At 72.4% G+C, this 15059-nt stretch overlaps 2 protein-coding genes across 4 annotated transcripts in view; both read left to right on the plus strand.

The window, feature by feature from the left end:
- RGS12 (regulator of G protein signaling 12) overlaps window positions 1-2408 on the plus strand; it is a 67389-nt gene extending 64981 nt beyond the window's left edge. Inside the window, exon 18 of the mRNA XM_045834047.1 lies at window positions 1976-2408. Coding sequence (XP_045690003.1) covers window positions 1976-2178 — 203 coding nt within the window. The 3' untranslated portion in view covers window positions 2179-2408. The remainder of the gene's footprint in view (window positions 1-1975) is intronic.
- Window positions 2409-3247: 839 nt separating this feature from the next.
- On the plus strand, window positions 3248-10808 carry HGFAC (HGF activator). 3 transcript variants are annotated; one of them, XM_045834078.1, is made up of 14 exons: window positions 3248-3631; window positions 4106-4286; window positions 4406-4502; window positions 4690-4769; window positions 5239-5361; window positions 5473-5604; window positions 5756-5866; window positions 5971-6145; window positions 6454-6539; window positions 7176-7452; window positions 8769-8908; window positions 9284-9424; window positions 9519-9667; window positions 10612-10808. In XM_045834078.1, exons 1-14 carry the CDS (start codon window positions 3521-3523, stop codon window positions 10792-10794), a joined length of 1986 nt encoding a protein of 661 aa, XP_045690034.1. In that variant the 5' UTR covers window positions 3248-3520; the 3' UTR covers window positions 10795-10808. The 3 variants fall into 3 exon arrangements, with proteins under 3 accessions (XP_045690034.1, XP_045690033.1, XP_045690035.1); XM_045834077.1 differs by having other exon boundaries at window positions 3249-3631; window positions 4403-4502; XM_045834079.1 differs by having other exon boundaries at window positions 3249-3631; window positions 4403-4502; window positions 5242-5361.
- Window positions 10809-15059: the final 4251 nt, after the last annotated feature.

Here is a 15059-nt window from a genome sequence, read left to right on the forward strand (position 1 = left end):
GAAGGACGGGACCCTCGGCCCTGGGCGGGGTGGGGGGAGCTGCAGTTCTCCCTGAAAACCTTCCCCATTGCTTCAAGTGAGACACAGCTGCCCCGAGCGGCTCCCGTGGGAGGTGGGGAGGCCACATGCCCGCCGGGCGCCCCGACACTGGTGCGCCCTGGGGACCGTGATGCGCCCCTCGGGGGCTTGTTGAGAAGACCTTCCCTGGGGGGCCACATGAAGGCATGGGGTGCAGTGGGGTTGGGGACTTCGGGGCCTCAGGGCAGCTGGGGGGCAGCACAGGCTCCTGGCCTGGTATCTGACCCACCCGCCCTCAGAGGCCTTGGACCCACGGAGGGAGCAGGGCCTTGCCCCCCCCGCCCCGCGGCCAGGGAAACCGGGGCCCAGGGAGGGGCATCCATGGGGCAGGGCCCCTCCTCCAGCCTGCTCACTGGGGGTCCTGGGCCGGGGCTCCCTGTCCCCGTGGACCCATGACACCCCGCAGGCAGGCCAGGCTCCTGCCTGCTCCCGGCAGACGGGGTCCTGAGCCGGGCAGCACGGCTGGGGTGAGCCAGGGGGCTCGGTGGAGGGAGCCAGTGCCCCCCTTGCCGGTCCCTGAGGACGCCCCCAGGAAGGCGGGTCTCGGTCTTCCAGAGACGCTGCCCACCCAGGGTCTGGAAGCTTCTGAGGCAGTTCCTGGCAGCCCGGGAGCTCCTGGGGCTGCGGGGGCAGCTGCTGGGCGCTGGGCCGCCTGGAGGAGGGGCAGGCAGGTGGCTGGGGTGGGGCTCGGGGCCCGGTGTGGGGGGTGGTGACGGAGTCGAGGGAGAGCACAGCCGGGCGGGAGTGAGTTCGCGAGCGTGAAGACGTGGCGTGGGCCGGGCAACGGGCGGGCGGACGGGCTGGTGGCCCGGCCCGGGGCGCTGGACGCTGGCGGTGAGGCCTGTGGGGGAGCCCAGTGCTGTTTGGGACACCCCCCCGCCCCCAGGGCTTGGTCCTCCCCCAGCCCAGGCGAGGGGCCTGCCCCTTGGGGACCATTTTTCACCTCCCTAGTGGCTCTGGCCTAAGGACAAGCTCACAGACAGCTCCCCAGGAGGAGCTGGGCGGGGGGTCCGTACCAGCCTGGGGTGTGGGGTAAGGCTAAGATGAGGCTGGGGACCTCAGTGGGGTCCCAGTTTCTGGGGCAAAGGGTGGGGGATTCTCTCATGGAGACGGCCCCCACACTGCTGTCCACTGGCCACAGCCCACCCCAGAGGCCCACCAGAGTCCTCATGGGGCCCTGGGACCCTGCCCTGGCCCCCCGGCCCCAAGCCACAGAAACCCTCCTTTCAGCAGCAGACGGTGTGCCCCTCCCACCAAAAGCCCTGGCAAGGGGACAGTTCAGCGTCCCCTGGCGGAGGGAGCCAGCTGGGCGGGGTGGAAGAGGGGGGCTGAGGGGGTGGCAGGGGCAGGCATCTGGGGACAGCTCTGGGGGCCCAGGTGCTGAGCAGCTTTTGAGGGGCCCCGGGCTGGCCGGAAATGGGTCGAACAAGGGCAGGGCACAGGGAGCCCTGGGTGTCCCTGTGACCAGCAGGGGCTCCCCCAGGGCCCCCAGCACAGAACCTGGGCCCTGCACCCCCAGACCTCAGCCTCCCACACCTGGGGCCCCAGCCTCTGCTCTCTCCTCTCCTGGTTCACGCCTGACCCCCGCCCTCGGCCTCGGGACCCTCCCCGCACTGTGTGGTGTCCGCCAGGCACTCTGCGTGTCTGGGCGTCCGGGGGCCCTGGGCGCTTCCCGGTGCTCGCTGAGCGAGAGGCTCAAGGCTGGCGGTCGGCAGGCTCCTGACTTGGGCCGAGAGGCTTCGGGCAGAGGTTGCTGACCCTGGGGTGCATCTGGGTATTTGGGGAACCCCTCCCACACCCAGCGACAGTGCCAGGCAGCTGGGGGGTGGCGCCTGCCCTGGGCGTCTGCAGGGCTGCAGGCAGCCCGGTGACAGCGTCTCTCTTCTCCCCCTGACAGGAGGCGGGGCCCATGGCAGCCGAGGCCTCCCCGTCAGCACTATCATCGACGTGGACCTGGTCACCGGCTCAGCGCCCGGGCCGGGCCGCAGGCTCCCGGGGGTGCGGGTGGGCCCCCGGAGGTCCGAGCTCCCCGGCCGGAGCCCCGGGCCGGGCCGGCCCACCAAGCCCAAGGCCAGCCCACACCACGCGACCTTTGTCTGAGACCCCGCCAGCGGACCCCTCGTGCCTCCCGCCCCGGCACCTGAGCTGCCCGCCTGCACCCGAGAGTGAAGGCCCAAGACCTCGGGGTGGGGGGGGCAGCCCGAACCTGTCTTCGGGGCCCTGGGAGCCAAACCGGGAGAGGGCGGGGGGCGTGGCCACAGACGGGGCTGGCTCAGGGGGCTCCTCTGACCGCCCCCCCCCACTGCTGCCCTGGCACCCGGCCTCCCCTCAATAAAGTGTCTTCAAGGACCTGGAGTGTTGCCCTCCTGCTGGGAGCTGGGGCCCCAGGCCCGGTCCTCGGGTGCCCTTCACACGGCCCCCTGCAGGTCAGCACAGCTATCCTGTTCAGGGCACAGCGGGGACCCTGCAGGCAGCCGTTGACTCGCGTGGAGGGGTCACCTGCGTGGACCCCCGACTGTGGAGAAGGTCGGGGGAGGGCTCAGGGCTGTGCGGAGCCGGGTCGGAATGGACGGAGGCGGCCCAGGTGGCCTTGGGGTGACCCCAGCAGGGGCAGCGCAGCGCCAAGGGGCCCCCCCCCGCCTTCCCCCCCTGAGTTGGGGGAGGGGGATCCTCACGTTGTCAGAGGCTGAGAGCACCAGGGGGTGTGGGGCTGCTCTGGATGCTCCCAGGGCGCCCCGGGGAGGTGTCAGGAGGAAGAGGGGCCGGTGCCCGCCGCACCTCCGCGGTCTGGGCCAGGAGGGGGCGGACAGTGCTCCGCCCACCCCAGTTCACAGGCGGGTCCCCCAGCCAGGGCTTGGTGGCCCTTGGTGGCCCCTGGGTCCCCAGCCAGGGCTCTGCCGGGGGCCAGAGAGGGAGTCCAGGAGAGACGGGGAGGGGACACCCCAGAGTCGGAAGACCGGGGGGCGGCTCTAGGCCTGCCGCGCCCCTCCACCTCATCGCCCTTCCCGGGCTGCCCCAGGCTGCTCCTGGGGGTGGCAGCAAAAGCCCCATCGGGTCCCTGTCACAGAGCGACATCCTGCCCGAGGCGCCCGGCCTCCCGCCAGTCACCGGCCAGCACCCGCCCTCCAGGCCGGGGCCTGGGAGGGGCTCAGCACAGGTCACACACGGAGCGGGCGGCCAGGCCCCAGCCTGCCGTGTGGCCCTGGGAGACACTGAGGGGCGGCTTCTCAGCGGAGACCCAAGGGCGTGTCAGGTGGCTGAGCCCAGAGCGGGCAGCCGGGCCCCCTGGGCCTGGCCGGCCGAGCCCGGCGGCAGCCGTGGGGGACCCGAGGGCCAGCGTGGGAGGCAGCCGGTTAATCATTTGCAGGCGGCCTTGACCCCAGCTGCCCTGGCCGCTCTGCTCCCCACTCCTGCGGCCCCTCACGCCAACTCCGGAGGAGCCATGGGGCGCTGGGCCTGGGCCCCCAGCCCCTGCCCCCCACCCGCACTGCCCCTGCTGCTGCTGCTGCTGCTGCTCCTGGGGCCCCCCGGGGCCCAGGCCCGGGCCAACAGGGTGAGCACGGGCCCCATCGCCCCGCCCGGCGAAAGCCAGTCTGTCGGGGGGGGATGTGCTGGGCTGGCCCAGTGGTGGTGGGGGGAGCCTGGGAATCCAACTTACTGGGCCCCCACTCTGGGGGAACAGCCTGCTCCCCACTCCAGCCTCTGTGGGGTCTGAGTGTTGGAGGTGGGTGGGGTGGGGCCTCTGAGGGCCTCACAGCGGCCCCAGCCCCAGGGTGGCCCCCAGGGGTGGGGGTGCCCTGCCCCGCAGACCCCAAGCCAGCTCTGTCTGACCTCTTGGTCTCGGCGGTGGGTGGCACGGGCCCAGCGGAAGCCTCGGGGTGTTTGGTGTCCCTGGGTCGCCACTCCAAGACTTGAGGGCCCAATTATGGAGTCTGAGGCCCGGGGCTGAGCCAGCCCCTCACAGGGCTGGGGCGCAAGGGGGCCAGGCCCACACTGATGCCATCCCAGCCCCCTTGGCTCCCCCCAGAACCGCACAGAGCCCCAAGAACCTACAGCCACAGTGACCGCTGGGAGCCCCACAATTCCTGTGACCTTGGTGGCCCCCACGACCTCACCAGCAGGCACTCCAGAGGCAGAGGATCCCCGTGGTGGGGGGCTCACCTCCCCACCCGGCGTGGCTCCCTCCAGCAGCAGCCCTGGGGGCCCAGGTTGGTCAGGGGGACTTCCTGGAGGAGGAGGCAGGCTGCACCTGGGGGGGCGGGGTGGGACGGGCCATGGGGCGGGGGGGCGGTGTGGGAGCCCGTGATGCTGGCTGCCCCCCCAGCAGTGCTCACGGAGGACGGACAGCCCTGCCGCTTCCCCTTCCGCCACGGCGGCCGCCTGCTGCATTCCTGCACGTCGGAGGGAAGCGCCCACAGGAAGTGGTGGGTCCCGGCCGTCCAGGCCTCCCCTCCCCCCCCCACCCCGGGGTCCCTTCCACCCCCCTTCTCCAGAGGGATCGGGCCTGTGCGGGTGGAGCGAGTGAGGAAATGAGTGAACGGTGGGGGGTGGGGTGTGCGTGGAGCTGAGAGAGTTGGCCGGGCCCCCACGTCACTGCACACCCACCCACAGGTGCGCCACGACTCACAACTACGACCGGGACCGGGCCTGGGGCTACTGCGCCCAGGCCTCCGAGCCCCGGGAGGGCCCAGGTCGGTGCCTGGGGTTTGGGAGGCCTGAGCCCAGGCTGGGGGGGTGGGCATCAAGGTCCAGTGCCGGTGGGGGTGGGCGCCACGGGGACAGAGCGGACCGGGGAGGGGCCCCTACCTGCGGGGCCCGGGGGGGGGGGCACCGGGGTTGAGCCCACTAGAGGCCTGGGGGCCGGGAGGGGCGGCACAGGAGCCCTCAGCCCCAGGGTCCCTCCCAGGCAGGACCCTGCCCGCTCTGGGGGCCGCGGGGTTGCGTTGGCCATTGCTGGGACCGAGAGCCCCCTGCCCAGGGTCTGGGTGTTGAGTGGGGCTGGGGGGCTGCACCTCTCCTGGGGCACCCGCACCCCCAGGGCCTCAACGGGGGCGTCTCTAAGGCAGCAGCCCCGACAGAGGTGCACAGCGAGGGGCGCAGAGCGGGGGACAGACTGGCTGGGCCCTCAGACCCTCTCCCTGCCCTCCTGCACGCCCCCAGCAGCCCCGGACCCCTGCGCCTCCAGCCCCTGCCTCAATGGCGGCTCCTGCGCCCGCACCCAGGACCCCAGGGCCTACCACTGCACCTGCACCCGGGCCTTCGCCGGCCCGGACTGCGGCACTGGTGAGCGGGCTGAGGGCGGGCGGGGGCGGGGCCCGGGAGGGCGGGGCCCTGCGGGGGGCGGGGGTGGGCAGGGGTGTGCAGAGAGCAGGGGCTCACCGCACGGCTCCCCAGAGAAGTGCTTCGACGAGACTCGGCATGAGTACCTGGAGGCGGGCGACCGCTGGGCCCGGGTGCACCAGGGCCGCGTGGAGCAGTGCGAGTGTGCGGGGGGCCGCCCCCAGTGCGAGGGGACACACCACACAGGTACACGGGGCCTTCCGTGGGCGACCCGGTCGTCCCTGGTTCCCACCCCTGGGGAGGGACTCGCCCGGGGTCACCCAGCCCCGGGCACCTGGCCCCAGCCCCACGCCCAGCCCCTCCGGGCCTGAGGCCTAGCTTCTGAGCCCTCCCGCAGCCTGCCCGAGCAGCCCCTGTCTGAACGGGGGCACCTGCCACCTGATTGTGGCCACCGGGACCACCGTCTGCGCCTGTCCCCCGGGCCATGCCGGGAGGCTCTGTGACATCGGTGAGTTGTCCAGCCTCCGAGCCGCGCGCCTGGCCTCCCTGCGGGGAGAGGGGGTGGGCGGGTGCAGCCTGGGGCCCAGGCTCACGGCCCACGGCCGCCCCCAGTGCCCGCCCAGCGCTGCTTCACGGGGAACGGCACCGAGTACCGCGGCGTGGCCAGCACGGCGGCCTCCGGCCTCGGCTGCCTGGCCTGGAACTCCGACCTGCTCTACCAGGAGCTGCACGTGGACTCGGTGGCAGCCGCGGCCCTGCTCGGGCTCGGCCCGCACGCCTACTGCCGGTCAGCACGGGCCCGGCCCTCCCGGGGCCACCTCACGCGCAGGGCAGCCAGGGTCTGTCCCAGGGGGAGGGCCCTGGCCCCTCCGCCCCGGGGGCTGCCCCAGCGAGAAGAGCCGGGCTGAGGCTCTGGCCCCCAGGCCCAAGGCCACCGTGTCCAGGGGCAGAGACAGCGGAAGGCTGCTCCTCCGGGTGGGGGTGGGGGGCGGGCGTAAGGGGTCCCGCCCTGCCGGGCATCGCCCTCCCCTCTCCCTGTTTCCCTGCCCGAGGGGCAGCGGGACACCCGCCCAGCCGCCTCTCCCCGCGCCCCAGGAACCCCGACAAGGACGAGCGGCCCTGGTGCTATGTGGTGAGAGAGCAGGCGCTCTCCTGGGAGTACTGCCGCCTGGCAGCCTGCGGTGCGGAGGCTTGGGCGGGGCGGGGCGGGGTGGGGGGGGCAGCCCCACGCCCACACCTGCCCCCTGCTCTCTGGCGGACCACTCCCCGTCTGAGGGTGGGCAGACTGAGGCTTCTGGGGTGGGGCGGGTCCAAGGCCACGCAGCGCGTTGGTGCAGGGGTCAGAGCAGGCAGCCAGCCGGTCCCCTGGTCCTCCAGGTGGCTCTTGCGCACCTGAGCCGTACAGGGAGGGCCCCCAGAGAGGACAGGGTGTCCGTGGGGCGACTAGCACGGTGGGAAGCCCAGCAGGCGGCCCTGGGGTCTGACGCTGGGGGCGGCAGCTCTGTGAGACCACCTCCCATGCCGGACCCTGACCCCAGGGCCCCCTGACCACCCCGGGCTTGGCTCTGGGTCCAGGGGCTGCTGGGAGGGGCACGGACACCCAAGTCCTCCACCTACAGCTGAGGAGACCGAGGCCCGAGCCAGTCCTGTGCACAGGAGACCAGAGCTGGGCCGGGGCGCTGGGCCCTGCTCCGGAGGAGCTGCCTGGGTGGGGAGAAGGCTGCTGGGCTGGAGGCAGCTGATCCTCGGGGAGCCTTTGAGGATGGCAGAAGGCGGGCGCAGCCGGGGCACGAGTGACCGGTGACATGTGCCTCCAGGGTCCCTCACCAGAACCCTGGACTTACCCACCGTGACCCTGCTGGCGGTGCCCGAGGCCACCCCTGCCGGCCCCTCGGCCGCCCCTGCCGGCCGCCAGGCCTGCGGCCGGCGGCACAAGAAGAGGAGCTTCCTCAGGCCTCGCATCGTCGGGGGCTCGTCCGCGCTGCCCGGCTCCCACCCCTGGCTGGCCGCCATCTACATCGGGGACGGCTTCTGTGCCGGGAGCCTGGTCCACACCTGCTGGGTGGTGTCCGCCGCCCACTGCTTCTCCCACAGGTGAGCGGCTGGGGCCCCGGGGTGCCTGACCCCCGACCTCCCTCAAACCACCCCTGCGTCCACCCCGCACCGTCCACGCCTGCATCCTCCACCCAGCCGGCTCGCCCGCCATCCCCGCCTCCACATCTTTCCCCTGTCCTCCCCCCGCCCGCCCGCACGTCTGTGTCCACCTGACAGCACCCACTGTCCTCACATTGCCCCGCCTACCGGGGTGAACTCCCTCCTTCGGCCCCTCTGTTCCCCACTCCACGGCGCCCCTCTGACTCAGGCGGGATGGGGCGCTCAGCCAGGTGCTGGGCTCCAAGGCTGCAGAGACCCGCCTGTCACACGTCCCAGCACCTGGCTCTCCGCTGTCAGAGCGGAGCTAGCCTGCGCGTGCGCAGGAGGGGTGATGGGCGGGGCCATTCCAAGTACAGAGCACCCGGGCCCCGCCCCCTTCCGAAGCCGGCTCGGTCCGCGCCGCGGGGACTCCGAGGCCCTTGCAGCCACGGCCCCTGCAACCGCCGGGGTGGGGACTAGGCTTAGCTCGGAGTGCTGGGGCCTGGGGGTTCCGGAGGGAGAGGGCGGGCCCGGCAGTGGCGGCTCAGGGATCGGGGCCGGGGAAGGTTGGGGGTGGGTGCCAAGGAGCCCCCGCGGTCATCCCAGGGCTGCGCGCGGGGGTGGGGCGGAGGGCGCGAGGCCTCCGCTTACCACTGTGTTCCCTCCCTCTGTGTTCTCCCCGCCGGCCTGTGACATGGGACCCCAGCATGGAACGGGGAGGGGGGGGTTAAGGGGCTGGGGGAGGGGAGCAGGCATCTGCTCCCACATCCAGGGAGGGGTTGGGGGGCCAAGTCTGTTGGGGGTCACAGGTCTGGGCCAGGCAGGGCTGGCTGACAGAACCGGACAGATGTGGGCAGGAAGGAAGGGGCAGCTCAGGCTCCTGGCCCCGCAGGGAGCCCAACAGGGGGCCTGCTCCTTGGGGGGGTGGCCTGCTCCTTAGTGATAGGGACCCCCTCAGCCCTCAAGGCCCGGGGTTTCCAGCCAGCAGCCCGCCTGAGAGGCCACCCCCCGAGCCCCCAGCTCCGGCCCGGCCCGGGGGGCAGGAGGGCGGAGCCCGAGTGGGAGGCCCCGCCCCCCCGACATCAGATGGGAAAACAGAGGGACAGGTAGGGGACGGAGGGGCTGATCCCGGGGCCTGGGCCTGGGCCCCGCAGCAGCCCGGCACGAGGTCACCCTCCTGGGCTGTCTGTGGGCTGCTTGGCCCCGAGCGGGGACAGCCAGCCTCAGGGTCGGGGCGGAGGGTCGTGCTGCCGCCAGCCCCCCCCCACCCCGCACAGCCCTCCCAGGGAAAGTGTCTCGGTGGTCCTGGGCCAACACTTCTTCAACCTCACGACGGACGTGACACAGACATTTCAAATTGAGAAGTACATCCCGTACCCCCTGTACTCGGTGTTCAACCCCAGCGACCACGACCTCGGTGAGGCTGGGCTCCGGCCACGTGGGGGCGCTGCAGGGCCGGCGGTGTGTGCTCCCAGCTCCCGACGGAGCCGGGAGGGGGGCGGGGTGGGCCCCGGAGAATCCCGGGAGAGCCCTCACTCACACAGGGGAGTGTGAGGAGGGACAGGAGGGACAGAGAGGAGGAGGGCGGAGGGCAGGGAGGGGGTCCAGCGGGGGAAGCCCCAAGCGGCCAGCATTTTGGGGCCTGGGCGGGCCTTCCTGCACCCTCCTGGGTCTCCCAGGCGGTAGCTTGTCCCGCGGGGCTGCACCCCAGGGTAAGTCAGGGCCATGCTCTACCCCCCGAGGACCCCCGCCCCCGCCCTGCAGGCTCACCTCTGGCCCCTCCCCCACCCAGTCCTGATCCGGCTGAAGAAGAAAGGGAACCGCTGCGCCGTGCGCTCCCAGTTCGTCCAGCCCATCTGCCTGCCGGAGCCCAGCAGCCCCTTCCCTGCCGGGCACAAGTGCCAGATCGCAGGCTGGGGCCACCAGGACGAGCGTGAGTGGCGCCCGGGGGGGTGGGCAGCAGGCCAGCGTGGGGCCCCCGGGAGCGGTGGGGGCCGGCCCACCCTGACGGCGGCTCCCACCCGCAGACGGGAGCGGGTACTCCAGCTACCTGCGGGAGGCGCTGGTGCCCCTGGTGGCCGACCACAAGTGCAGCAGCCCCGAGGTGTACGGGGCGGACCTCAGCCCCAACATGCTGTGCGCCGGCTACTTCGACTGCAAGTCCGACGCCTGCCAGGTGAGCCCAGCCTCAGACGCGCCGCCCCCCGGGAGGGGCCGGACCTGCAGGGCCCGCAGGGAGCGCCCCACCACCCTGTCCCCCACCACTGCCGGGAGACCCCTCCTCACTCAGATGGGAGGTCACAGGGCCTGATCTGTCCCCGCTGTCCCTCCAAGGGCAGCTGTCTGTGTGTCCCCGAAAGCCAAACGACCTTCTTCCCCCTCGGTCGTCCCCGTGGGCTCCGTGCCCCAGTCCGTCCCCGCAGCTCACACTCCAGAGCACCGCTGACGAGACCTCCTTCTGTTCCGGTGGCGGGGGTGGAGGGGAGGGGAGTGCCCCACCATTCCCCGAGTCACAGGCAGGGAGACTGGGGCCCAGGGAGGGACGGACACTCCTCCCGGGTCACACAGCGCAGGCGTGGGGAGGGCGTGGGCTGGGCGGGGGCCTGGCACTGGCCCCCTGGGGCAAGCCCAGGGTAGCTTCATGGAGGAGGGGGCGTCTGCACTTGTCCTGAGGAGTGAACAGGAGTTCCCCGGGAGGCTCGGAGGGTGTGCCCGGTGGGCGTGTGCCAGAGCACAGGGGCCACATGGGGCCGTGTGGGGGGTGGCCAGAGGAGCGCACGGCTGGTGTGGAGGGGCCTGGGCAGGGCATTCGGGGCCGGATGGCGGGTCAGGCCCTGTCACAGCAGCCGGCCACGGGAGGACTTCCTGGCTGTGAGGCCCGGGGGATGTGGCCCACGAGCTCGCTGGGAAATAAATACCTTTGCCACCTGCCCCCACGCTGGCAGGAAGCCCTCCCAGGGGCCCAGGGGAGCCTCGGAGATGCCTCTGGGGGCATCCTCGGGCTGGGGCGAGGGGGACCGGGGCGGGAGTGGTGGGGGGCGGGGAGCTATTTACAGGGTGCGGGCGAGCTGAGCCCCGGTCTCCCCGGCCGGCCCGGCGCTGACGGGCAGCTCTGCGCAGGGGGACTCGGGCGGGCCCCTGGCCTGCGAGAAGAACGGGGTGGCCCACCTGTACGGCATCATCAGCTGGGGCGACGGCTGCGGGCGGCTCAACAAGCCCGGCGTCTACACCCGCGTGGCCAACTACGTGGGCTGGATCAAGGACCGGATCTGGCCCCCCAGGCGGCCTGCGGATCCCTCCTGAGAGCCCCGGGGTGGGGTGGGGGTGGGGGTGGGGCGGGCTGTCTCCCTGCCGCTCCCTGCAGCTGGCAATAAAGACGTTCCCAAGCGCACAGCCTGCCCTGCCTGTCCCGCTGCCCCAGCCCGGCCTCCCCTCCCAGGCCTGCCTGGGTCCGCACACACCGCCCTGGGCGTGAGCCCCGTGAGCCGTCTGCCCCGGCTGCCGAGGGTCTGTTCACGGGGTGGCCCGCAGCGGTAGGGTGTTTGGGGTCAAGCCTTCCTTGCCTTCCTGCCCAGGCTGTGCTGAGTCAGAGTGTGAGCGGGGCGTCTCCCAGTTGCCCCCCCCAGATTTAGCGCCCCCCAGAGGCGGAGCTCACGGCTGCATCCATTTTCTCCAGTGCCCACTGGGTTCCCATGGGGCCTGCAGGAGCCCCCGCAGGGGGGGAGCCCCTCAGCGTCTGTGGTCGAAGGCCCTTGTCCGGCCACGGGGCTCCCGTCGGCGGCAGAGGCGCCAGGCACACAGACCCCTTTGCTGTAGGCGCTGCTGCTCCCGAGACGTTGGAGCCGGCTCCGCTGGGGCGGCTGGGCAGCCCGCCCCCTCGGCCTCCGGTCTGGAGGAGGCGCCCACCCCTGCGGTCCCGCGGCCCAGGGCCGCAGAGTCCCCCGGGCAGGGCGGGGCAGGGGCGTCAGCCTGCGGGGGCCCTGGCCATTGACACCTGCCTTATCCTTTTCGCCAGGTTCTCAGACTCACCGTCTGTTCGGGGCTTTCCACTCACGTTTCTGAGTGAGGCCGGCCCGTCGCTCTCCTTCCTGAGGCGTGCGGTCCCCACGGCCACCCCGCCCAGCGGGGGCCCGGGAGCCACTGGGCCTGCGGGGGTGGGGGGAGGCGGCGAGGGGGCGCTCTGCACGACGCCGGCCTGGTCCGTTGTCCGGAGGCTCGGCACGGGTCCCTGGGAAGTCCCTGGGCCCGTGGCACCTTCACGGGATGACACTCCCCCCCCCCCCGCCGACGGATGTCCGAGTGGTCACGGACGGGGACGAGGGTCCCAGTTCTTCCTGAGCCCGGGACAGGAAGTGGCGCCTTCAGGAATCTATCTGAGCTGTCACGCTTCCGTGACGTTCACAGTGTCCTCCTGTCGCTCGCTCGATCCCAGCGCCTCTGCTTACCCTCTGCCGGTGCCTGGGGGGCGTCCCGCTGCCTCCCGGCCTCCGCTGCCGAGGCCGAGGGCCGCGCCACGTGCCGCCGGGGCGTGTGCGGCCCCGGGCTCCGCCCCGAGCTCCAGCCTGCGGGCTGGGTGCTGGTCCTGCTCAGCACGGGTGTCCGCTGGTGCCCTCCCCGTGGGGACGCGGGGCCTGGCCCAAGAGGCCGTCGCCTGACCCCGGGCAGTCCGTGTCGGCATGCTCTTCCCGTGTGGCAGATGACCTCAAAGCTCAGGGGCGGCAAACCGCAGCCGTGTATGCAGCTCGCAGTGGTGGGCCGGCAACCTGGACTTGGGCTGGGCCGGCTCCTCCGCCCGCCGGGTGGTCAGTGGGCCCCAGGCTGTCCTGGGCCTGGGGGCTGGGGCTGTGGGGGGACCGGCGAGCCTGCCCGGGCTCCGACATCTGAGAGATCGAGTGCCCGTGACCATCGGCGAAGCCGAATCCCAAGGCAGCGGGACTCCACCTTTCACGGACGGGTGCCCCGGCACGGTTCCAGGGCTGTGGGTGCCGGGCGGGGGGCGGTGGTGTCTGCCGCACTCGGTCCGGGTCAGCGCAGGCCGCCAGGGCCGGGGAGCACAGACCGGGGCCCCAGCCGCAGGCATGCGTGCCTCTCCGCCCCCGAGGCTGACGTCCAGGGTGGAGGGGCCCACGGGGTGGCTTGCGGTCAGAGGCTCCCAGAGGGCGCCTTCCCGCTGTGTCCCCCGTGGCCGTCCCCTGCCGCCTCTCCCCTACTGGTGAGGCCAGGTCCTGTGGGATTAGGGCTCTGCCCTTTGACCCCAAGTAGCCTTAATCATGTCCTCAAAGACCCCTCTCCATACACAGTCACATGGGGGCCACTGTTTCAATGTCTGAATTTTGGAGGGGACACCGTGTGGCTGGGCCGACACTTCCACCCACACGGCCCCAGGCGTGTCAGGTGGCACGTGCTTTCCCCCGGCCGCCCCGCGTGCCGGAAGATACAGGCTGGGCAGCTCGCCCGGCCCCAGCTGACCTCGTGTGCAGCCACAGGCATTCTGGAAGACCCTCCCTGGGCCCCTGGGGGTGCCGCCAGGCTGGGAGCGGAAGCCGGGCTTCCAGAGCGTGTGGGAGGTGAGTGGCAGGTGCCGTGTCTGGCGCCAGGTCCTGCAGCTGCGGGGAGACGGTGTCCCGTGGCCTTGAGTCTGGCAGCGGTGACAGTGTCCCTTGGCCGTGCAGTCGGTCAGTGGAGCAGCTGTGACCCACCGCTCCTCGGGAGGTGGCAGCCATGCCCCCGGCTGCGGAGTCCAGCTGTGCGGTGATGCAGGGCTGACCTTCTTCCAGCAAATTCCTTCCTGCGTCAGTGGCCAGAGTGCGTTTCTGCCGCTGGCAACCAGCGCCTCTGGCCGTAACGGTTCGGGAGACCGCCGCAGCTCGGGCTGCGGCGCCAAATACCGAGGAAGGACAGGGCAGCCGAACAACAGACACTCGTCCATCCCTCACGGCCCCGGAGGCCGGAGTCAGGCTCGGGGTCTGGGCAGGGTTCCCTCCCCGGTGTGCCGACGGCCGCCTTCTCGCCGCGTCCTCACTCACTCGTCTCTACTCAGAAGGTCGCTGATCCCGTCGTGGGGGCTCTGCTGTCCTGGTCTGACCGCCCCCCAAAGGCCCCGCCTCCTGCCCCCTCACATGAAGGGTTGGGCTTCACCATGCGCATGGGGGGGGACTGACACTGGGTCTGGAGCAGGAGCCCGCCCAGCGGACGTCCGCAGTGGGGGCCAGGCGGGAAGCTCCCCCTGCCTATCAGCAGCCCCGGCGGCCGTGGGCGGGGAGGGGAGCTGTCCCTCCACACTGTAGCCCAGCCTTTCTGGGGCCCGTGCCGGGGGAGGGGGTGCAGCTGCCGGGCGTGGCGGGAGCCTGGGCCAGGGCCAGGCCTCAGGAATGCAGCAGGCATCCTTCCTCCTGGCAGCGGCGGCCAGGCACCAGGCGCCTGGGTGGTGGATATGGTGGGCGTGCTGGAGGCCACCGCCCCCAGCTGCCACCCAGCCTCGTGCCGGCTGCCCCTGGGGCCCGCGCGTGCGGGCAGCATGAATAGGCCCCTGCGGCTGGGCAGCCGCTCCGGGGAGGCAGCTGGGGGCTGCACAGGTGACGCAGGGTGGGAGGCCGTGCGCAGGGCACGGAGCTGCTTCCCGGCTGGGCGTGACCCTGCTCTGCACTAGGCCCCAGGCAGGACATCCCAGGGCATCAGAACCAAGCCCGTGGCCCACCAGGGACCTGCCCCCTCTGATCCCCCAGGGGCCGTGGGCAGGCGGAGCGGGTGGACCTGGCTCTCTGAGTCTAGCGCGGGGGCTGCTGAGCTGGGACTCCGGCCCGGGCTCGGCCGCCGTGGATCCGCCCTGGAGGTGAGAGCTGGCACCCGTGGCTCCGAGTGCCACTCCCCTCCCCTGCGAGTGGCAGGCCGCAGCCCCGAGGGCCTGGGCGGCGTGAAGACCCACGCACGTGCCCCAGGAGCGGCAGGCTTCCTGCCTGCGGATTTTGGGTGCACCGCGCACTGTATCTCCCCGCCCTTCCCCCTGCCGGAATGGAGACCCCCAGAGGAGGGGGCCTCCGGGAGGCCACAGTGCCTCCCACGGGATTTCCGGGGTGCTGCCCCCACTCTGCGCCACCGACCTGCTTGGATGCCCCTGGAGCCCTAGAGCTGGGGGCTGCCGGACGCTCCAGGTGCAGCCCTGCGAGGTCCCCAGGCCACCTGGGTCCTGTGAGGTCCCCAGGCCACCCGGGCTGCAGCTGCAGGGCGGAGGGGAAGCCCAGACGCTCAGAAACCCCACCTGCACCCCACTGCGAAGGGGCTACCCCGTGGGTCTCACGGAGCACACAGCTCCTGGGGGCCGTTGCTGCCGGGGGCGCAGGGTCCAGCTTCCGGGGGACAGTGCCCAGCTGGGCTGCAGGAGGCCAGACACGGGGCCCGGGGCGCTGTGTGTGCAGTGAGTGAGTTCTGGTACGGGCAAGCGGCAGCCTGCACGGGGTGGGGTGGGGGGGGCTGAGCTGCAAAGGCAGGACCACACCCCCCCATCACCCTGCCTGGGCCCTGGGGCGTCCCTGGGGCGCGAGGGTGAAGAGGAGGGCTGGGAGCAGAGT

Source organism: Phyllostomus hastatus, unplaced genomic scaffold (assembly GCF_019186645.2).
Source record: "Phyllostomus hastatus isolate PE091 unplaced genomic scaffold, TTU_PhHast_1.1 phas_contig_196, whole genome shotgun sequence".
Classification (NCBI taxonomy): domain Eukaryota; kingdom Metazoa; phylum Chordata; class Mammalia; order Chiroptera; family Phyllostomidae; genus Phyllostomus; species Phyllostomus hastatus.

Excerpts from the sequence above, each read along its gene's own strand:
- HGFAC (XM_045834077.1), top strand. The coding sequence starts at position 3,521 with ATGGGGCGCTGGGCCTGGGCCCCCAGCCCCTGCCCCCCACCCGCACTG. Across the intron at positions 5,362-5,472 it reads CGGCCCGGACTGCGGCACTG|AGAAGTGCTTCGACGAGACT; the intron begins GTGAGCGGGCTG and ends ACGGCTCCCCAG. Across the intron at positions 8,909-9,283 it reads CCCCAGCGACCACGACCTCG|TCCTGATCCGGCTGAAGAAG; the intron begins GTGAGGCTGGGC and ends TCCCCCACCCAG.